Source organism: Cibotium barometz, chromosome 24, assembly GCF_041138505.1.
Source record: "Cibotium barometz isolate CiBa-2024 chromosome 24, ASM4113850v1, whole genome shotgun sequence".
Lineage (NCBI taxonomy): Eukaryota > Viridiplantae > Streptophyta > Polypodiopsida > Cyatheales > Cibotiaceae > Cibotium > Cibotium barometz.
The window spans coordinates 24,849,853-24,872,585 of NC_141069.1; the positions used below are offsets into that span (position 1 = coordinate 24,849,853).

The following is a 22,733-nucleotide window of genomic DNA, read 5'->3' on the forward strand; positions in this document are numbered from 1 at the left end:
TGCGAGGCTGAACTTGCGTAGGAAACACTGAGTCTGGAATTTTGATTTTTCTCGGGTTTGGCTCCAGTTCTTTTTGTGTTTCTTCCACCAAACCCCTTAAGTGTTGCACTTGTTCTCAATCTCCTCAACTGGGTTTGGGTAAGTCCCAATCTTTTTCTTGAGGGTTTTTGGCCCACGTGGCTTGTCTTGGGGAGTCTCAGTCAGTTTGGGTGGTCAAGAGGGCATTAACTGACTTGGTTGTGGGGCCGAGGAAGTTTCCTTCTGTTTCCCCTTATTTATGTACTCGCTTGATTCTCCTTCATTGAGCTCCCGAGTGGGTTCCTCCCTTAAGGTAGTGGCTTTGGTCCCCATGGTTTCTACTGAATCGGAATCATCTTCAGGATCATTCATATACACGGGGTCGTCTCCTATCCCTATGTTAGTCTTTGAACTAGGCTTGGAGCTCGTGGCATTAAGCGATCTCTTCCGCCGTGTTTTCTTTTTCTTTGCCTGAGCGATTGATGCAGTATCTCTCTCTTCAAGAATGTAGTTTTGATTTTGAAGCATTGACCGTGTAACTACATTCGCGGGTACAATGGGTGTGGTTCCTCGTGCTTGGTTGGTGACCTCAACCAAATTCAATGGCGTAATCTTGGGTGCATTAGGATTATGTGGACATTGAGCGATCAAATGATCTATGCCACAACGATTACATGTAAGTACCGGCATTCCCGATGTACTCCCTTGATTTGGTTGCATTTGAGTAGCGATCTTCTGTAGCCTATTAGGGCACTCCGCTACACGATGCGGTCCACCACACTCGTAGCATTGAAGAGGTGGTCTCCTCGCCAAGGCATTAAGGTTTTGCCCTCTTGTGGCGAGAGCAGCCGCTTGGTATACAGGCTTGACTTGCCCGAAATGATCCTCCATGTAGTACTGGGGAATCAAACGTATCAATCCCATATGGAGCAGTGGGGTCTATCTCCTCTTCATAATCCCCACACGCACTATGTGACTCACAACCCATCTGGTTTATAGGGGTAATCATTGGATGTGGAGGTTGTGGTCCTAGCACTGGCGGTGGTAACGGCATAGATTGGACTACATTCGGATTCCTTGGAACTATATGCTGTGAGTGACGGTTGCTCGACAGGTTGTGCAGGCATTAGCGCGGGTACTTGAGGTGTGTTTGACCAGGCCAGTGGTGCCTGATTTGCCAACATTCGCTTAAGTACTAGGCAATCTTTAGATTGATGGCCGTACTTACCACATGCATTACAATTTCCATTGAATTTGACTCTGAATGTGGGACATTCACTCGTCGTGCTATGTGGTCCTAAGCACCATTGTTGCTCTCTCCTTGGGTACATATGGCTATTTTGAGGAGCCCGATTACCTCTAAAGTATTCTTGGAGAGCCTTAGTAAGGTCGGTCTCACAGACATTTCAGATATCTTGGGCTCCTTGGCAATAGGTTTCACTGTCATTGGCTCCTTGGCAATAGGTTTCACTGTCATTGGCTCGTGCCCAGATACTTGCAAACTAACGGATTTTGTCTCCGAAGACACCTTTTTACCTGCAATCATCAAGTTGTCTTCTAACTGGATTGCATTGGCAGTGACTGCTTCCCACGTTGTAAGACCTCTAATGACTAGGCCATTGTAAATGTCCTCGTGGCGCAATCCTCGGATGAATCTATCGAGCATCGGGAGTGCAGCGAGAATTTAGATGCTTCAATCGACTTATAAAGTCTCTCACTGACTCCCCTTCCTCGCGTTCAGCTTTTTGGAGTTGAGATGCTACTCCCCAAAGCACACCCTCACGTATGTATTCTTTCAAGAACAATCTCTTGAGAGTGGGGTAGTGAGTGCGCTCTTCAACCCTTAAGGTTCGATACCAATCTCCGGCCTTTCCACTCAAGGTTAAGCCTAAGGCTTTACACTTATGCAGCTCATTGTGCTCTTCCAAGGAATCACACACGTGCTCAAAGACTTCAATGTGCTTCCTAACATCCTCGTTACCACTGAAGTTTTGAGTGAGCTTAGCCACTTGTACTGCCTTGCTTCTAGGTTCTCTCTCAGCCAGGCATACCCCGCATGTTTTCCGCAATAGATCGTCCGATCGTCTGAGCAAACGCTGCGAGATCACCTAGGTGAGCAGACATAGCTGGTGGAGGCACTTCTGGGATAGCTTGGCTGATAGGAGTTGGCGTTGGTCTGAGTATGTTGGCAAATGACGTAGGATATGATATGTGGCTAGGCCTAGCTCCTCTTGGATAAGGGTTGTGATAAGGCGGTCATGGAGCATACGCCATTGGCATACTAAGAGGCATAGGAGCTACATGAGCATGAGTAGCGATAGGTACATATGGTCGATAGGCACTAGCACGCGCTGTTTGTAGGTACTGTTCCACTAGGTAGCAGCGTCGTACTAACTACAGCGGTAATAACAGGTGCACCTTCCGTCATGCTCATCATTGGGGTAGGCATTGTGGATTCCTTAATGGAAAGTTGAGCCAAGGTTGGAAAACTAAAGTTACTGCTCGTGGGCTCAACCTGCATTGAGACTCCAGGCGAAACAACATAGGAAGGGTCTATGGGACTCACCGACCAATTGTGATAGGGTTAGTTATTTGGCCTTGCCCGTATCCAAAAATCTCATAGGGCCAGTGGAAACTAGATTCACTCCCCTATTTTGCCTCTCAATTTGGATAATTCTATGAATAACCTCACATATCATTTGCTGTTGCTCCTCTAGATTAGTGGAGCTAGATGTAGATCGTAGGACTTCTAACCAACCTACATGGTATGTGTAGCCCGTGTATAGGTCAGTTAGAGTCTCTGTGTGTAGATCATATTTCCAATTTTCATTGAGAAATATCCCATCTAGACTTGGTGTGCCAAACGGTTCTCTTGAAGTGGACGCAATGTCACTTCTTATGGATTGGCTTCTAGGGACCTCTACTTTAGGAAGAGCATCGGAATGTGGTAGCTCAGTAGGGCCCTCATTAAACGAAGTGGGTAGAATATCCACATGGACACTCTGTGGGAGGGTAGGGTCCACATAAGATGTGAATGGCGAATCTACTACCCCTCCTTCCTCATTTACTTCGCTTGTCGTATGTTCAGAGCGTGTAGCTCTACCAAAGGTCTCTATTAAACGACTAAACATGCTAGATCCGGGTTGTGGGGCCCACACTGGCATGTTTTGGCTTGTCTCCTCATGGTTCTTGGTAGGGTGCCCTTCCATGGCTTCTGAGTCAGAGGACGAGTCACTATCCACTATTTGTGGATCTTGGGTTGCACTCCCTTCCAGCCGAAGGCCAAGATGCCAACGTGGACGTGGAGGGATGGTGTGAGCCTGCGTAGACTGAAACGCTTTCTAGTGGCTCAGGCTCTAGCACCCAACCAAAGCGTAGATGCATATGATGTGGGTACCCTACGGGCGTTGGTAACTACCCTTACACACCCACACAAGTGGTTTCTTAGGTATTTCGTACCCCGTTTTCACTTGTTTTTAGATTGTTTTTAACTTGTTTTTAGATTGTTTTTAACTCGTTTTTGACCCCTTACTTACGGTCGAACTTGGACTAGGGCGTGTGATAGCTCGAAACGAGCGTATCGTTTAAAAGGTCCTAGCGTGCTTTACAGCACCGTGTTTGCCTATCCGGAACTCTCGTGGTCCTCAAAACAATCCGCCGTTTCCCTATGGGGGAAGGGGCAAAAGCCTATTTGCTTGTGGAGGAAAGGGTGAGGGCTTTATCCCACATGCTCACTTTACTCCTTGTTGGGGAGTGGGCTACATATAGGGCACAACTTCCCATAAGCTCTCACTTGAAAGAAAGCTATGGAGGCTCACTCTCCTATATATATATATTAAAAGACCGAGGCCGGGGCCGTGGGTCGTGGGTCAATTGGGGTTCTTTCTTTTCAAAATTTTTTTCTCCAATTAGAAAATCTTTCCTCTCCACACGTTTGGTTCTTTCTTTAAAAATAAAATTTAATTTTTTATTTTTTATTTTTTTTATTTTTTTATTTTTTATTTTCTGTTTTTTTTTGGGATAACTTTTCTAGGGTTTCTTCAGTGTTAAGCCTTGGCCGCGGTGCAGTTCGCACACAGCACAGATCTGGGGATTCAAAAATCCCCCTCGCACGCAGATAACCAGATAACAGAACGCACGCTCACACGCGGAGCGGAAAAATAACAAAAGAAACAAAAATGCAGAAGACAAATTGCAGAAACTGATTGCAAAACACAGAAACACCTCAATAACAAACACACAGTCGCTTTCCTACAGTGTAGATTAAACTTCACGCAGCAGCCGAGCTGCAAACTGGAGCTTGGTGCAGGGCAACTCCCCGGTAGCGACGCAAAAAATGTGCGCTTTTGCCGCACAGGTCGTAGAGCTGGGGACTTGCTAGACACCGTATGCGAGCCACGAATGGCTGCAAGCATACAACCACGAAGGCAAGCTCAAAACAGAATGCAAAAGGTGTATCACTCACCGCTTAACTGCCGACTTGAAGGATTCCCGCGTCGCAGCTGTGAAAAGGAGGAGCCACCGTCGCCACTCTACCGCCTCACCGCCTCCGCCGTGCCGCTACACAGTGCGCTCGATCGCTCTTTCACTCTCTCTCTCTCTCTCTCTCACACACACACGCAGGAGAAGGAAAACAAGGAGATAAGGCAAGAGCACTCTTGTCTTCACAACACATGAGAATGAGGATTTTAGGGTTACATTTGACTCTTATAGGTGACTTGGCCGTTCACACTTGGGCGCCCATACATGGCCGGCCGACCCTAACCCTTATCCTACTGATATCCAAGGTGCGCCTCTCATCGACGATCACACCCAATCCCTTCATCCTTAACATATGGTGCCGACAAGCCCGGCCCATGACTCAGAATATTTAAATTAATGACGTAAAACATAGTACGTCTTAATGTCCGTCATAGGTTAACAGAACCAACTGAAACAAACATTGGAGACCCCAAGCATATGTCAATAACCACCAAACGTATTAATATTTATAATGGTATCACCCATGATATTAACATAATTTGGCATGATGCAAAGATAATCCAAGCGTCCCCAAATTATCTAAGAGGGTAGAATAATATTTTTAAGAGGGCTTAAAATATATTCCCATAACAATATTGCAAAGATATAGAAATTATGATCAACCAACTACTACACCATGCTCCAGTACTCAAAGCTAGACCAAGAGACTTAGGCCATTCTCATTTAGCGCCTAGAAAATAGTTGACATGGTATGAAATTTGTAGAAGCAACCACACAACCCATAAACACCCAATCCTTAGAGAGAGAGAGTGAACCAATAGTGTGGATATTGCAAAGATATGAAAAATTGAGAAATAAAATTTCATGTCCACATAGATGCTTTAGATTTTGCGATTGGTTGCGTATTGGCTCAACCCAGAGAACATAAGAGGGATTTTCATGTTAGCTTTTCTAGTCACTAGTTGAAAGAAGTAGAATGAAATCACACCACCACCACAGAGACAGAGAGAGAGAAGGGTGGCCATGGTATATACAGTCAAAAAGTTGTCGTTATCTTTTGGCACAACTAAATTCATTTTCTTTGTAGACCACTAAGCTCTTCTTTACCTTGTGAATAAGCCTTGCATCATGGGCATAATCACAAGATGGCTCTTGATTCTATTAGAGTTTGATTTTACCATCACAGTGCAAAAAGGTTCCCAACATGTGTTGGCTGACCACATGTCATGCATTCCCAATGGAGAACCACTAGTAGGGATCGATGATGACTTTCTAGACACTCCTCTATTCCAACTATGCTTGATTCCAGAATGGGGAGAGGAAGTTACACGTTTCTTGGCTAACGGCCTATCCACCAAAAAGTCAATCAACAAGGTTCAAGAAAGATGCCTTATTAAGAAGGCGCCCCTTATCAATTGATCGTGGGACAATCTTGAGAAAGAGGATTGAGAATGACTATACTGGCGGGATTTACCCAAAAGTTAGCACTTGTTGACACAGGAGCTAATCATAACTTGATGTCCTATGACACGTGGAACTCTCTAGGCCAACCTACTTTACTCCACACCCAGGCCACAATCACCAGAGTCGCTTCAAATTGTGTTCAATGCCTAGATGTTATTTTACAATTCTATTTCACATTGGGAATAACCCCCTAGATGGGAAGTTCTATGTCATGCCCATAGGGACAATTCAAGAATAAATCCTCCTTGGAAGAGGATGCATGGGCCATAATAGGTGTCACATAGACTTGGAAGCAAGGATGGCCACACTACAACTTGCCTCAAGACAGATTACCATCATTATGACAGACGAAGAGCTGCACTTGTGAAAACTACAGTAGGGCATGTCATCCTCATCAACGATCCTAGCCCCCTAGACAAAAAAGAACAAGATAAGACTATACCACCGGCCAATACTCTACTCTGAACCCTACAATGCTCAACCCCTTTTCAATAAAGCCTCATCCCCCGTGTGACAAGATGACTAACTCCACTGAACATCAAGCTTGGTCAATGTCACCTGCCGCTAACTAAGATAACTCTGCTAGCACTACTAACCCACCAGCAAGTAGAGCTTGAAAGGCTCCACTGAACACCAAGCTTGGTCAATGTCACCCGCTAACTAAGATAACTCTGCTAGCACTACTAACCCACTAGCAAGTACAGCCCGAAAGGCTCCAAAAAGGACCCCACAACCAAACCCATACACCTAACACAATACCTAGTGGTGGGTACCAAAGGAGATCCTTGTATCATAGGGATACTATGAGGGTAATAATATAGTGTGGATTCCCAAAAGATCCCAACCCACCTCTCCAACCTGACACCAAAGGCCACGACACGTAGATTCACCGACCATACCACATGGAGCCAACTGTCAAGGCAACCACAAACCTAGGGGGATAGGAAGAACATAATTTGATGAAAAACAACCGCCGATGAGCAACTAAAAAGGGAAACCTAAAGAACTGAAAGCCCAAAAGTTTTATGAGGGAAACATGCACATATGGCTACCAAAGCTACAGATGCCCAACGTACAACACCACATATCCACTACACCGCACAAATTACAATGGTGGCAAAAGACGAAAACATGCATCACCACTCAAAGTCTGTTGGACAAGGGCAAAGAAAAAGCACAAGAGGGAGCCAAGGTGTTGAGTACCACTAGTGATTTCATCGGTGATATACCCTCAACCTTGGCAACCCCACTTGCACCCATAACATGACTACTACCAAGCTCCAGCTCCACAAAGCAAACCATCCCCGTAACACTTACTGTCAAGCCACCCCCAACCAGGTTGCGACATAGTGAGAGGGAGAGTTGAAAGCCTCACCAAAGCCCAATTGGAGCCACGAATTATAGTAATTGTGAATTGGGTTAGGAATTAGTATAAACCCACAAATGGGGTGCTGATCACCTAGTGAAGAGGCACAAAACCTATAAATAGGGTGCCAAGAAAAACTCTAAGGGCTAAGGCACTGCCATTCACTCAGGCCAGCCATAGCGGTTCAGTCAGGCCAACCATGACTATTCACTCAAGCTAGCCCCACCATGTTCACTCAGGCCACGATCATTCACTCAAGTCAGCCACCATGATTGTTCATTTAGGCCGAGCGACCACATCCATTTACTCTTGCTTATGCCATGGCCATATCACTATAAATCCATGACTATTCCTCTTGCCTTTTGTGTAGCCGACCGCACCACTTCCGACCCATGACCATGCCACTTTAGAGCCACAGACATACCTCCTCGGGAAATCTATAAAAGGGCCAACCCCCTCTCATTTTTCTCTCTCTCTCTTGATCTCTAGCCAAACTCTTACCATTTGAACTCTCGAATTTCAGTAGCATCTTGCCCTCACCTCACCTCCTACTCACCCATAACTATGGCTAGTACAAAGAACTCTGACTCTTCTCTCATGGTGGTCACCCACACCCCTGAGAAGGATAATAGACAAGTAGGTCATCACTATAAGGAATATGGCATCCACCCCACCCAGCTCTACCATCATCTAGGTGAAGCACTCCCTCATGAAGCGGGTCAATAGCTATGTGATCCATAGCTTGATGAAGAACACGCACAAATTAGAGCATAAGCTCATGTACTACATCGAGCACTGTTACCGTGCAATAGCTAAACTAGCACTGGTAGCATGCCTAGAGCAAATTCGGCTCAGAGGATTTCCCACAATGGTGCCTTGGGGACCTGACCTCCTCAACTGCCTATACTTCATGTGCAAGCCAAGCTATAGGGTAGGTCATCGATTCAGAAAGAGCCTCCCTCATGATGAACCTCAGTCTGGATGCGATCAGAGAAGCTCAGCAACTCCCCCGGATCAAGCAGCCATACGTTCGCCATAGCCATGTCATGCGACATGTGCATGACACACTCTAGGGACCCACAACCAAAGATGGTGTGGAGTGGCATAACATCACTTAACAAGAGCTCATAATTCTAGCAAGGATGCTTTCTTTCCTTCTTACCACACATTGGGCAAACTGATTCAACCACTGCTACAGTCTCTCCACCCTAGCTTGAGTACATCAGGGAGTGGTAGTAAACTGTGTCGAGTATCTCCACAAGGAGCTCCATGCCATTTACACCAACCCTCAAGGCAAGCTGGGGCAGCTTCCTCTCTTCTCACAAACATATTGTATCATGATGCAAGGTGGGATACATTACCCAACCCCATCCATTTAATAGGTGGAGTCCACCATCCCTCGCCCAATGTCTCAACCTCAACCTCCAACAACGAGTCATGAAAAATGTTCACGAGTCGTGAAGAGTAGTCATTTCCAACAGGCTATCTTGATTTTTCACTAGTCCTAAATATTGATCACTTTTACAATCTTTATTATAGAGAACTTTTTTTATAACTTTTGCAAAATAAGCATAGTTTCAAACTTCTTTTAAAAAATGTACATATTGCTAATTAAAAGGTAAATTATTTTTCACTTTTCATGTCAAATAACAAAATGGAAAAAACAAGGTCAATGAGAAGATCTAATATTCTTTAAAACTACTAATAATTCACGCATGTCTATGTAATCTATAATACATTCTTTACTTAGAATTACAAAAATTTACTTTTTCTTCTACAAAAATTTAACTAGCTTCATCCTAATCATTGCACTTTATCCCAATCATTGAATTAGAGCATATATTTGATATTAAGATAAGAAGGTATATGGAGTCCATGGCTATAGAAGAGGCTTATTGAAAAGAAACGATTTCTCTAGATTCAGATAGAAAACCAACAATCCAAACGGTCAAATTTTGGATAGTTAGTGAGTACTATAATTTATCAGTTTACTTTATTTTAATCTAATAATTCGATTTAGAGTTATATAGTCTTTGCAAAAACACAATTTGTAGTTTATAACATTTACATTTTGAACCATGAAAATGACAACAGTTGTCGTTTTGAAAAATTGATGGAAATTTGGATTCTAGAATCCACTTTGTTGACAAAGTAGATTCTGGAATCCAAAAGATTGACGTTTCTATCATGACAGTGAAATTTTCGTTCGTAAAAGAGAAATTTTGGTCCATAATGAATAAAAATTTCACTTTTATAAAATGAAAAATTTAGTTCGTCACTCACGATAAAAATTTTTGTCAATAAAAAAAAGCCATCTCGATGGGAAAACAAAAATCTGTCAACAACGAGAATTTGGATTCCGGAATTCAAGTGAATTCTGGAATCCAAATTCTCATCAACGAAAATTTCAATCCGATGACGTAAATTTCAATTCGTCGATGAAAATTTGGATTTTAGAATCCAAATTCTCAAGATGTTTAAACAAAGTAAAAAAGGAAAGAAAAGTGCAATTCGTCGTGTGGACATGCTTAATTTATATGATATAGAAATTCTTGTGTATAGATTTAAGTTAAAAAATTATGGACACTTGTGCCAGAAAACAATTGATATTTTTAAGCAAAAGGTCCAATGACTTTTCTAGTTGATTGGAAGAGTTTCTTCTCCTTTGTAATTCTTTTTTCAAATTAGACATTTTTGGGTTAAGAGTAAAATGTAAGTAATGTTTTATGCATTTTTTTCCACAAAAGTAGTGGTTTTTTTTAAATGTTTGACATGAAAGTATGTCTTTTGTCTCCATAAATTTGAAAAAAGGTACTTTTTTTGGTTTTTTTTTTCCAAAAATGGAGTTGAGTGAACGTTTGCATGATTTTGTGAACATTTTTCATGACTCGTTGTTCTCTCTCTCTCTCTCTCTCTCTCTCTCTCTCTCTCTCTCTCTCTCTCTCTCTCTCTCTCTCTCTCTCTCTCTCTCTCCCCCAACACTCCCCCCTCCAAGTGCCAGCACGTCGAAACGCAGGAAGAAGAAGACTAGTGTAGGGTTACAGAGGAGGAGGAGCTCCACAAGACCTCTCAATTCTTGGAGGAAACCCTTTTACACTCATTACTTAGCACCCCTGGAGGCTAGCACTTCCCTCGCCCTCGATAGCCCACCCCAATGAAGGTCCTTTTGCATCACCCTCCCAAGTGGGTGTTTCCATTTCTCACAAGCATTCTCATAAGGCATTTACACCTCCCAAGGGACAATCCCAGATTTTGCCTCAAGTTTCTCAAATCTAGCCAAGGAGTTGGTAACTTCTCCCAATGACCAGGCCATGCTCATCGTGGACATAGTCAACTTTATATAGTGCCAACATGACCTCCAAGCTAAACGCCAACAAGCTATAAGCCTCACTTGCCATAGACCAAAAAACCAACCTATTCGAGGCCCCGAACGCTGTGGATCATCTACAAGCTCAATTACGTAGCAAAGCTAAAGAAGAGTGTGGGTCAGCTAAGGCACTATGCTCTCTAGCTCGGAGGGAAGCCAACAAATTGCATTACTCAAGTCGCATAGGAGATTTAGGAGAGCATCTCTGCCACCTCCTAGGCCTAAAAGCAAGTTACAAAACAAACTCTGGCATAGAAGGAGGAGTAGCTTACAGGTTGTTAAAGAGAGAGCCATGCAAGAGTAACCAACAGCTCCGAGGTAGGCATCAACCATCATAGAATGTAAATTAGATACCTTGATGGATGCTACCATTGAGCATATCCACCCTCACCTACCCACCCCAAAAACCCTACCTCCATCCTCAAACTCCCCTATCGTTCCCTCCAGCTTAACCTCCTCCAACATAACATCTTTTTAGAGGAGCCCATCACCACCTCTTCCCTCTCCTACATTATCACCAAAATCCCTCAATATGCTCGCCACCTTCTTCTTCCAAAGCCAAAATCCCTCTGCCATCCATCAATATGCTTGTCACCTTCTTCTTTCAAATATCTTTTGACACCCCCACTACGCTCTTCACCCTCCCAGTCCATCCTCTTACAACCAACCTTGGGCCCACATCCTAGAACATGGACAAGCCATAGAATTTGATGCCTCGATCGAGCTAATCGTGCCCCATGGCCTCTATCCTTTTTCTTATGCTTCTTCAAAATCTCTTACCACACTGTCTTGGATGGAAGGGAAGGGGTGGAAGGAACTCACATGGCCTACAAAGCCCTTCAGTGTCAAGCATCCAAGGCATACTCCCCCCAGGGCCTCTAGCTAGAGATCCTTGCCGCCCACTACCTTAGGAAAACCATTTTTCTTTTCACAATTTAAGGCTAATAAAATAGCTGAGCTAAGAGAATGCGGTCGAAACATATTCACCTCTGATCAAATTTTAGGCTTCAAACCTGCTATGAACTTTCTTCTTTGATCCTTGGTGCGAACCTTCTTGATTACGTGCATTTGTAAAATAAAGTTTTCCAAAACCTTTCCACATAAGCCGATATATTCTCTTTGTCATCTCATAAGTGGCTCTTGGCACTAGTACCTAGAGTGTATGTGCTTCTGGGATAGGTGATAACCAATAGAAGTGACTCCTAGGATTATTTGTTGGCACTTGTGTTGAGGCAGAGCATCACGGTGGTCTAGAAGTGTTCAGGATCATTGGTGCATATCATCCTAGTCTAAGGATCACGGCCATCATGCAAGGAGATTTATGATGATATGTGCCACTGATGTTTTACTTGGATATTTGATATGTAATATGTGACATGGACATATAATATATGCATGTTATGAAAATTAATTGTATGATGTATGCTTTCTTTTGAAAGGATTGTTTTTACAAAGGCGTGCATGTGTTAACTTGTTTTTAAGTGGGGTGTGTGTGTGTGAGTAAAATGGCAATTTTTAATTACAAGTACGTGAGTTTGCACTAGCTTCATAGGTTTAGTGGTGGTGGGTGAAAGGTTAGACCCATGGGATTCGATGAGGCTAGGTTGAGCCTATGAATTTGGTCGAAGTAGTAAAAATATTAAACACTAGGAAGTGGGCAGTCGGGTTGCGAGTACTTTTTAAATGAAACTAAATTGTGTTATTAGAACAAGAAAAACCTGGGATAAGTAGTTTAGTTAGCAAATAATAATAAGGATAGAAGAGTTTCCTTCATAATCAAGGAGTCCAGACATCTTGTGAGCCTCGACGGGGAGTCACTTGATATGACCTCCTTATGAGATTTATAAAGGGAGAACATGTGGTGGGATCATCCACCTTTCTTGCCTAAGGATTGTTATGGTCAAATTGAGAGGAGTGAATTGAATACCCAAGCATTAGGACATTGTGATGTGAGGCCCACGTGGTGGGATCATTCACCTTTCCTGCATAAGGATTGTTATAGTTAGACTCAGAGGAGTTAACAAAATACCCAAGCATTAGGACATTGTGATATGAGGCCCTGAGTGAGTCGTTCTACCCTTAGTGCAATTTTGCTATCATAGATAGAGAAGTATGGGTCTCATATCAATTGAAGATTAAAGTCGCAAAGTGAATGCAACAACCAACTTTCACACCCTTCTAGATGCTAATGACAAATTTAAGGATTGAAACTTCCTTTCAATACTTCCTCTTAACCTTATTAGCCCATATCTAAATTCTAACAAGAGAACTTGTAAATGAGAGACATTTATAGCAATATATATATTCGTATCCTTAGCACTTGGCTGCTTATTGTTAACATTGATTAATTTAACATTCAAGGTGAAATAGGTTCATTTCTTAAATTTTGATTTTGTCATACCTTTGCATTATAGTAATCAACTAATAAGACTGTTGAGAGATGTGGTGTCATGTAGCACAAGGAAGATAGGGAGTGAGTCACAAGAGAAGGGGAGGAGCATGCACATTAGAAAAGGATAGACTAAAGGTAGATTGGCAAAGGTTGATTTGTATGGTCATTTGTAAAAGGTGAAGTCAAAGGTCAAAAAGGTAGCACATTGAAAGTGAAAGGAGGCACATGTAGTGTGAGCATTTATGGACACATGGTTGGCATAAGGGTGCACACATCTTGTGAGATGGGAGCTCCATGAGAGCTATAAAAGGATGTACTTGGATCAACTCTATGACAATGACACTATTGAGTTTATGTCATTATTGTGTGATTGCTTAACCTCTAGCACAATCTTGTATTAATATTTTTCTTAAACTTAACCATGGATTTGATTGCTGGCTATCTATGAGCCACCCTAGATCAATGCTCTTTCAACATGGTATCAGAGAGCCACCTAGGGGTTGGCCATAGCAAGTGATTAGCCTTCACTTGCAAGTATTATTATTGATTAGGGAATCATTAAGTTCTTCTTTATTTCTCTTGGAAATTAGCGTTCTATTAGGACTTTCCTCATTCTTGTTTTTGTGTGGAAGTAGCATGTTGTTGCATAGACCATAGCTGTGCCCAAGGTTATATTAGCTATCTACAACATTGAGAAAAAAACAAAGCAAAGAAGAGAGGATTGTTGCTCACAACAACAACAAAAGGAGAGAAGTACGACATAATGTGCCACTCAAAAAGAGCGCAGTTAGCAACATAAAGTATCATCAAAGGTTGACCATCTAACTCTCAACAAAGAGAGACAAGAAGGAGCACAACACCCTATTGAGTGGTCACCCACGATCAAAAGCAGAAGATGGAAACAGTTTAAAAGGCAGCTCACAACATATCACCTTGCACATCGAACATCAATCGATGCAGTGGAAAAACATCAATGGCCTCTCTAAGGCATTGCGACCAGCGCCACCCACAATAGCAGAGGCCGAGAAGAAGACCCGAGAAGAAGACCCTAAAGACAACCAAGGTGGAAAGCATCTCATAGGTAAAAAGTATGTAGCAAAGAAGAAGCCTGCTATAGTCGACAAGAGAGAGAAGAACTGCACTGAGCAGTAGGAAATGTTGCATTCTTTTAAGTAGAAGAAGACAAGATTACAACAACGTCCAAGTAATAAGCATAGCAGCAACTTCTTATGAGCACAGTTTGATGCCTACGACAAAGGTCTCCAAAACAACCTTGTGCACCATCACTACCCCCCCTCAAGTGCGTTAGCAAGATCCCCTCTCCCTGGTGGAATTAGGCAATGCCTCGTTGAGATCAATCACAACTCTCGACAGTTGTCATCCACAAAAAGCAAGCATAGGAGTCCTTCACGATAGTAGTGTAAAAGAAAGATAAGGTTTTTTTTTTGAAGCCCTAATAGCTTTGGTACCCCTACACATAATGGAGTCAAAGGCAGGAGCACCTACTACAGAGGTACTCGCGCCATCCCTTTGGTGTAAAGGAGCCTGCATAAGAGGCTATTCACAAGGGCAATAAAAGCCTTGTCTCCATGGACTTCTTTCACATAGGATCATCAGTTCTAGGTTACCCTTTGCCTTTAACAAAATGGGCTTCAATGATTTCTTCAGTAACTTGTGCATCATCACCAAAATAAAAAAAAGCTTGGGCATCTACAACATCATCGACAAAATGTTTTTACCAAAAATTTATAACATTTGTAAATGCCACCAATATGAGCAGGCAAAGTCTCAACCATGAGTTGGAAAAACAAAAAAAAGCATGTAACCTTTTATGTAAAGCAGCCAAATGAGCACGTAAAAAAAATTCCTCACTACCCAAACCAAAATGTTGTAACACTCAACCACCAGAGAGTAGCCAAAGTAGCACCCTCAGCAGGGAGTGAAAATCAACCTGACTACCTTTAAAATAATCTATGAGCTAACTAAGACAAAAGAGCCTTTGAGTTACCCAACCAAGTTAGAAATGAGGGGGGGGGGTGATGATATGTTGTAAACCTCACATCCAACCACCTTGTAGTAGCCTAAAAATATGGCACCAAGGGGGGGTGTTGAGAGATGTGGTGCCATGGAGCACAAGGAGGATAAGGAGTGAGTCACAAGAGAAAGGGGAGGAGCATGCACATTAGAAAAAAGGATAGAGTAAGGGTATATTAGCAAAGGTTGATTTGTATGGTCATTTGTAAAAGGTGAAGTCAAAGGTCAAAAAGGTAGCACATGGAAAGTGCAAGGAGGCACATGGAAAGTGCAAGGAGGCACATGTAGTGTGAGGCTTTTATGGACACATGGTTGGCACAAGGGTGCACACATCTTGTGAGATGGGAGCTCTATGAGAATTATAAAAGGATGTACTTGGATCAACTCTATGACAATGAGATTATTGAGTTTATGTCCTTATTATTGTGTGATTGACTAACCTCTAGCATAATTTTGTATTAGTATTTCTCTTAAACTTCACCATGGATTTAATTGCTTGCTATGAGCCGCCCTAGATCAAAGCTCTTTCAACAAAGACTAGAACTTAGATATATAACATCATAATCCTTTACATTGTGGAAATCAACTCATAAGGCTAGAGCTTAGATATGTAACATCACAATCTCTTTTTTATAGAAGGTGATTAGTAGTATGGTTTCACATAGCATTAATGGGGCATAGTGTCATTTTGTCACCTTCCTTTAGGATGAACAATACAGGAGCTTTGTTATGATATATCATTTATTTAATTTTCTTATTTACAATACTTTTTTACTAATCATGAGCTTCGATGGTGATTTTATCCTTTGTTTATTTAATTTTGAGATTATAGGCACATAAAGATAAGGCACAAAGCATACATCATAGATTGCATTTGATCAAGAACTAAATCTTGACAATTTTATTTATTGGATATGCAAAAAGTGAAATGGTAATTTATATAAGATCCCTTGTTGGAGCAAAGAGATCAATGTCACTAGGGGATGAGCCTTTGTATAGTCAATGTCTTGATTATAGAAAGTGATGTGCACAAATACAAAAACTCTCTCTCTCTCTCTCTCTTGTCAGAATGTTTCATATCACAAGCATGCATATAAGAGGGTTTTTATGTAGCTCCACTAACAATGCATGCACAAAATAAAAATAAAAAACTCTCTCTCTCTCTCTCTCTCTCTCTCTCTCTTGTCACTCAAAAGAATGTTTCATATCACAAGCATGCATATAAGAGGGTTTTTATGTAGCTCCACTAACAATGCATGCACAAAATAAAAATAATATATATATATATATATATTGGTCTTTAGTGTATTTGATTTGAATTTAGGTGTTAGATTGCACCTTGATGTGGGGAGAGATGATTTGAATCTGGGTGTAAGCTTGCATCCTTTATGTGGTGCTAGATTTATGTATACCTATGAGAGATGATAATGTTAATTATGAAACATGCTTTAACAAATTGTTCTTTTCTATCACCCTTTACATGCAAGTAGGCTCTTCCACTCCTTCTTTTTCATTCTCTCTATTGCTTTGTCCCCCCTCACTCTTTCACTCCTTCTTTATTCTCTCTATTTCTTTGTCCCCCCACTCTCCTTTGCTCCCTCACTCCCCCCTCCTTGTTCATATGTGGGGTGTGTGTGTGCACGTAGTTGCATATACATGCTTTGATTATTAATATCATTTTGGCTTTTGTAAGGGGGACATGACAACTAGAATTCTTGATATTCCATAATTCAAAGTAATCGTTTACGTTTGGATAATGAACAAACAATTCTTTCTTGAGTAGTGTGAGGAGTTTTTAAGCCTAACTTTTGGATATTAAGTGCCTTAAAACTTTAAAGTCACAAAATAAGGAATGCCAAACTTAGACTTGACTTATCATGTAATTGAAAACAACTTGAAAGTTTCTTAAAACTTTAAAGTCACAAAATAAGGAATGCCAAACTTAGACTTGACTTATCATGTAATTGAAAACAACTTGAATTCTTCTCAAAACCACAAAAATTAATAAAGATTCATAATTAAGAAAATATGGTGTCATGTTTATCTAAGTTTGGGCTATGAATATGTTTAACAATGGCAATTGATTATCAAATCTATACCTAACCTTCACCTTACTTCTCACATTGTGTTACATTTAATGAGAGGATTGATACATCTACGAAGGTTTTGTGCTTCACGCAAAATAGTGGTTTCCTTTTATCACTTAATGCTTAGGGTTAGGGATGAACTGTTTGAAATCTCTTTGAAATGCATTACCACTCTTTCCTTCTTATGCAATCCACTTCACAACCTAGCAACAAATTCAAGCTATTCATGTGGACCAGTTGTGTTGGTGGACCAGTTGGTAGTGGTTTGATGCCTAAAATTGTGGCCGTGGTGGTTGACTTCATCAACAAACCACCTTGAAGATGCATGATCGCATGGACCACCAAAGTTGATATTACACCATGGTCATACTTTTGTTACCTCCATCTAATTGGAGCTCCACTTTTAAGTTGCATGTGGAAATGTAGAAAATTTTGAAGTCAGTTTCCAAACATATTCCTTGTGTGAACATGCCCTAAGAAGTGGAGCATGGAGGCACAATTGTATGGGAATTTGTATGGAGTCAGCATTGAATAAGCAACCTCCCTTCAACATGAGAGCCTTAGGATATTAGAAGGTTTTGCACCTTGGATTTTTTAAAAATATCATAAGGTTCTCCACCTCCTTGGCTTTTTTAAAAAAGTCAAAAAACAAGAAGTGAGTGTTTTAGGAGATCCCTCTGCATGCACTCTCTCTCTCTCTCTCTCTCTCTCTCTCTCTCTCTCTCTCTTTGCTTGAACTTTCCTTTCTTTCACCTATACAATGTATCATGGCCCTCTCTCATCGAAGGAAGAGGGGGGGGGGATAGTATTGGAGAGGAAAGCCATAGGAAGGTGACTCGATGGTGTAATAAAGGTGGCCTATGATTAAAGGAGGAGTAACGAAGGATTAGGGATGATCTCCCTCGAAGGATCAACATTTGGTGAGAGTGAGATGTGATCTTAGATAGTTTCATTAAGTAAATTGAGGAATGTACTATGATAACTTTGTGAATATGAGAGGTTGTCACACATACAAGATTACTCTTCCTCTTTTTAAAAGAGCACGTGAATATGAACGAACGTCACGCATGCAAGATTTCTTGCCACAAGCCACTCTTCCTCTTTTTGAAAGAGCATGTGATTATTAATTAAATTAAGAGAAGACTCAAAAAGTGATGTTGGATATGTACTATGAAAGATGAGATCAAATGGGCCATGTCATTATCCTAGTGGTATGATTGGAAGTTTTTTGAAAGTACAACACATACAATTATCTCGATATACATTATCTATCTTTCTTTGCCTAATTTTGAAATACATTAATTCTTTAGGCATGTTACTATGCTTTCTCACAGCCTAATTAACTGGGCTGTGCACATTTAAGGCCACCTTTTCCCACACCTTTGAAGTGAGGTTGGATGATATGCATTGCCAAGTTATAAAAACAAAAGTTAGTTGTGCTGATTTTAGCCTATTTAGCATTTGGCTTGGTGAAGTTTAGTGACAAGGTTGCCATAGCAGGAGCAGGAGAAGGAGAAGGAGCAGGAGCAGGAGCAGGAGCAGGAGCAAGAGCAAGGGAAAATGGCTTTACACGAACATGTTTTCTAGGGCATTGGTATGGTAGGGAGATGGCCTCATAAGTCAATGTGCTGCCTTAAATGGATTTTATATGAAGGGGATCTATACCAAATGATAGGTGTGATTTGAAAAAGAGGGTCGTGGCAAGGAACGCTGAAATGGGTGTAATGAAACATTATATGGGCTGCTCTTATGCTTATCTGATATATGGGGGGCGGGGTTTTGCCGTACACCTGAAGGCCGGGAATCCGGGATTCTGGTGCGTTTCTCACCAGGTGCTATTTTTAGGGTGCATGCGTGAGTGCTGGGAGCCTGCGTGGGAAGGGGTTTTGTTTGCCCTAATCACAAGTGGGTTGGCTTTTAATCTTCGTCTTATCGCTAGATTACGAATTACCCGCCCTTAACCTCTGGCTTTCAGCGAAATTTGATGTGGGTTTTGCCTAATGTATAGTGGGTTGTCCCCTAATTTCCTTTTCAGGGCCTAATCCATTACGTGAATCGGATCTTAATCTCCGTCTATTAATTAATCGGTTTACAATGTGGGTTTTAAAGAAGCAAAGATGGGCATTGGGAATCGCCGTCTTAGAGCCTAATTAAAGGTTAAATCTGCTTTTTCTGTGTCTCTGTCTGTCATCGCATCGGTGCTCGGTGATGAGGGCAAGATCACAAGAGTCTGCGCGAGGGTGGAGTGAGTTGTACCCCAAATTTTGATATCGATAAATTCTAGTTTCTGGGCATGGGCATTAGGGCAGGGGAGCCAGCCCAGGAAGAGAGCTTTCTCTGCTGGTGGGAGACCCTCTTTGCGCCAAGATAAATAAGGTGGTTTTGTGCGCTTCATGGCCACATTCAAGCTGACCCGCACCTCCTCTTCATCTCTCTCACGATCGCCCACTATCCTATCCGGCATCGACAGCCTCTCTTGCTTGGAAGAAGGAGTCTCTCCAGGCAGCTCCCGCACTGACAGAATCTGGCAGCAGGAGCTGGCTCGGAAACACTCTGCAGAAAGCCCCCTCATCCGTACAGAAAGCCCCCATTCCCACCACCATGGCCGTACAGACAGCCTTCCCCACTACCATCGTCCCCGCAACGACAGCCGCCATCACAATGCCCTTGCAGAGAGCCCTCGCCACACCCCCGCCTGCTCAAAGGGGCTTAAACTCCGCCTCTTACTGCCCCCTGTGGTGGTGGTCACCTTCCCCTGTGTCTACTTTTATGCAAGGGGCTTGCCCCATCATCATGGTCCACGCCTGCCTTTCCCCCCTGATGCAGATGGTTTTGACTACATTGCCCTGGTTTTCTTTTTCAGTGCAGTGCTCATATCCATCAGAATTGCCTATCCTCGCTTCAACCTTCTCTACAGGTTCAGGGCCGTGTTTAGTCAAAGCCGAGGTTGCGTCACTTTTTCATGCTTGAAGCGGTTCACTGATTTGCTGACTGCTGATAAATCAGATCAGAAGATGTTTAGCAGAGCCTCTTCTGTGACTTGGACAATTGGGTCCAAGGTCAGGACTGAAAAGTTGAGGAATGCAAGGGAGGGTGTGCAAATCTACAGCAATGGTGATGTCTATGAAGGAGAATTTCATCAGGGCCACTATTCGGGAAGTGGCGTATACTACTTTTACATGAGTGGGAGGTATGAAGGGGATTGGGTAGATGGCAAATATGATGGCTATGGAGTCGAGACGTGGGCTCGGGGGAGCCGATACAGGGGTCACTACAGGCAAGGTTTGCGAGAAGGGTATGGAGTTTACAGGTTTTATACAGGGGATGTTTACTCTGGAGAGTGGTCCAATGGGCAAAGCCATGGCTGTGGTGTGCAGACATGTGAAGATGGAAGCCGGTATGTGGGTGAGTTCAAATGGGGGGTGAAGCATGGCTTTGGCTACTATCATTTCCGGTAAGTGCATTTGAAAGGGTAGCTGATTGTGTTGTATTCCTATGTTTCCTATGCCGCTTTATCATTCCTATGCCATCATCACTCTGCATAAACTGTATCAGGGCAATGTGCTTTGAAGTCTACTTTTACGTTTGCTCTCATTACACAGGACAATTTCGCAGGAATGGGGATACCTATGCTGGAGAGTATTTTGCCGACAAGATGCATGGATATGGTGTATACCAATTTGCTAATGGTCATCGATATGAAGGTGCATGGCATGAAGGAAAGAGGCAGGGATTGGGAATGTACACTTTCAGAAATGGGGAATTACAAGCAGGATATTGGCATGCTGGAATGCTGCAAACTCCTAGCACACAGAATCTTGTGTCAGGTGCAACTGTTGCTGTCAGCCACTCCAAGGTGTTACATGTTGTGCAGGTACACTAATCTTATCCCCGCCTTTCCTTTTTGTAGATGTGTGAGAGGGTGTGAAACCGGCCTTTGGTAGAAACCAAAGTGCGGTAGACTAGCAGTCACCCAAAACAGTTGTAGTCCAGCAAATAAAACAAATATATGGGAGCTAGAGTGCTCCAACACGAAAAGAAGAACGACACTTGTTGGCCCCAAAGCTTGGCGCCCCTTTCGGTATTTCTTTATTCAAATTCAATGGAAAAGTTTAAATGAGTACATGGCCATTCATGGCTTGTATGTCTGCATGTCCAATCTGCCAGTCCTCTGGACCTCTTAACATAGAGGTTACACATAGCTTTGTGTCCCAAAAACACCACAATGTTATCTCCTCTAATCTGCCAAGACAATGCATCCATGAGGCCTTGAATATGCAGCTAACTGGCCCATGCACATAGCCACAAACTTAGCCATAAAAACAGTCCACAACCTCTTCCAAATCTGTCCAAAAACTTGCCCTATTTCCACCCTCCAAATTGCCAAACCCTTCCTCTCACAAAGAGCCAAAGAAACGTCTCCGAAACAGTCACGAGCCAATGAAAAGAGAGACTTAGTTTGACACTTCCTGCAGTCCCACTTGCTCACAAAGAGAGAGAGAAACTTACAGTCCTTGTGTCGCTTTTCACAAGAGAGGTGTGTGAGAAAAGCCCTGTTCTGTCCTGCCCTCTTGTCTTGCAGCCGCCTGTCTAGCACCTAATTCAACGTGAGAGAGAGAAAACTTGTGGGTGAACCTGCTGTCCAGTCCTGCACTCCCTTGTACAGTCCACGCCTCTCTGTCCAGCTCTGCCTGTATGTACAACAGTGCAGTCCGACAGCCAACCTCTTGCCAAAAGCGGGGGAGAGAGATATTTGGTCTGCACATGTATGTATGGCAGCGCAGCAGCCAGCCAACCTTCCCTCCCCAAAAAGCAAGCGTGAGAGAGAACGATTCAGTCTGCGCTTGTATTATCTATAGCAGAGCCCGCCAGCCCTCCTTTCAAAAAGCAAGAGTGATAGAGAGAGAGAAAAGGTGCTGACCCGACTCTCTTAAAAAAAAAACGTAGGCCCCCAAAATAGCCTAGGGGCCACGATGCTAAAAAAAAAGGGTTTTATAAAGGTTATAAACCTTGAACTTTTGTTTCTTTTTGTCCCCTCCACACATGGGGTTATAAACCTTAGTTCCCTTTTGTCCCCAAGTATGAACCTTAAACATATATCTTGCTCACCGACCACCATGCTCACACTTATGCGGCACAATTTCATAGGGTCATGACATACCCCCCTCTTGAAAAATGGCAAGCGTCCTCGATTGCATTCTGGTGATAAAGCGGAATCACACTGATAAAACGAAGGCTGCCCAATACAGTAAGATATCAACCATGTGATCCAACTAAAAGTGAAAAGTACAATATGGCAAGATCAACGTCCTGATCTCTCTGAGCCATGTATATGTAGCAACATTCACTGCAAGCCAATGGTGTAGTAATAGTCCAAGTTGTATACCACTGTGAACCATACATAACCACAACATCCAATGTGACTAGTACACATATATCATAGAAGTCACATAAGCAGATTTACTGTCAACTATCAATACCTTTGGGCGAGACAAAAGCTGCACCAAGCGACCTCTAGATGAC

At 42.5% G+C, this 22,733-nt stretch overlaps 1 protein-coding gene across 2 annotated transcripts in view; it reads left to right on the top strand.

Annotated features, from left to right (window-relative positions):
- The first annotated feature begins 18,505 nt into the window (after nt 1-18,505).
- Nucleotides 18,506-22,733, top strand: part of LOC147625070 (uncharacterized) — a 41,530-nt gene continuing 37,302 nt past the window's right edge. The window contains exons 1-3 of one of the 2 annotated variants that reach the window (XM_086818324.1): nt 18,591-19,042; nt 19,246-20,664; nt 20,826-21,084. In XM_086818324.1, the coding sequence (XP_086674450.1) occupies nt 19,604-20,664; nt 20,826-21,084 (1,320 nt within the window). In that variant the 5' untranslated portion in view covers nt 18,591-19,042; nt 19,246-19,603. Of the gene's footprint in view, nt 20,665-20,825; nt 21,085-22,733 lie in introns of both variants that reach the window. The other variant, XM_086818323.1, reaches the window with a different exon arrangement.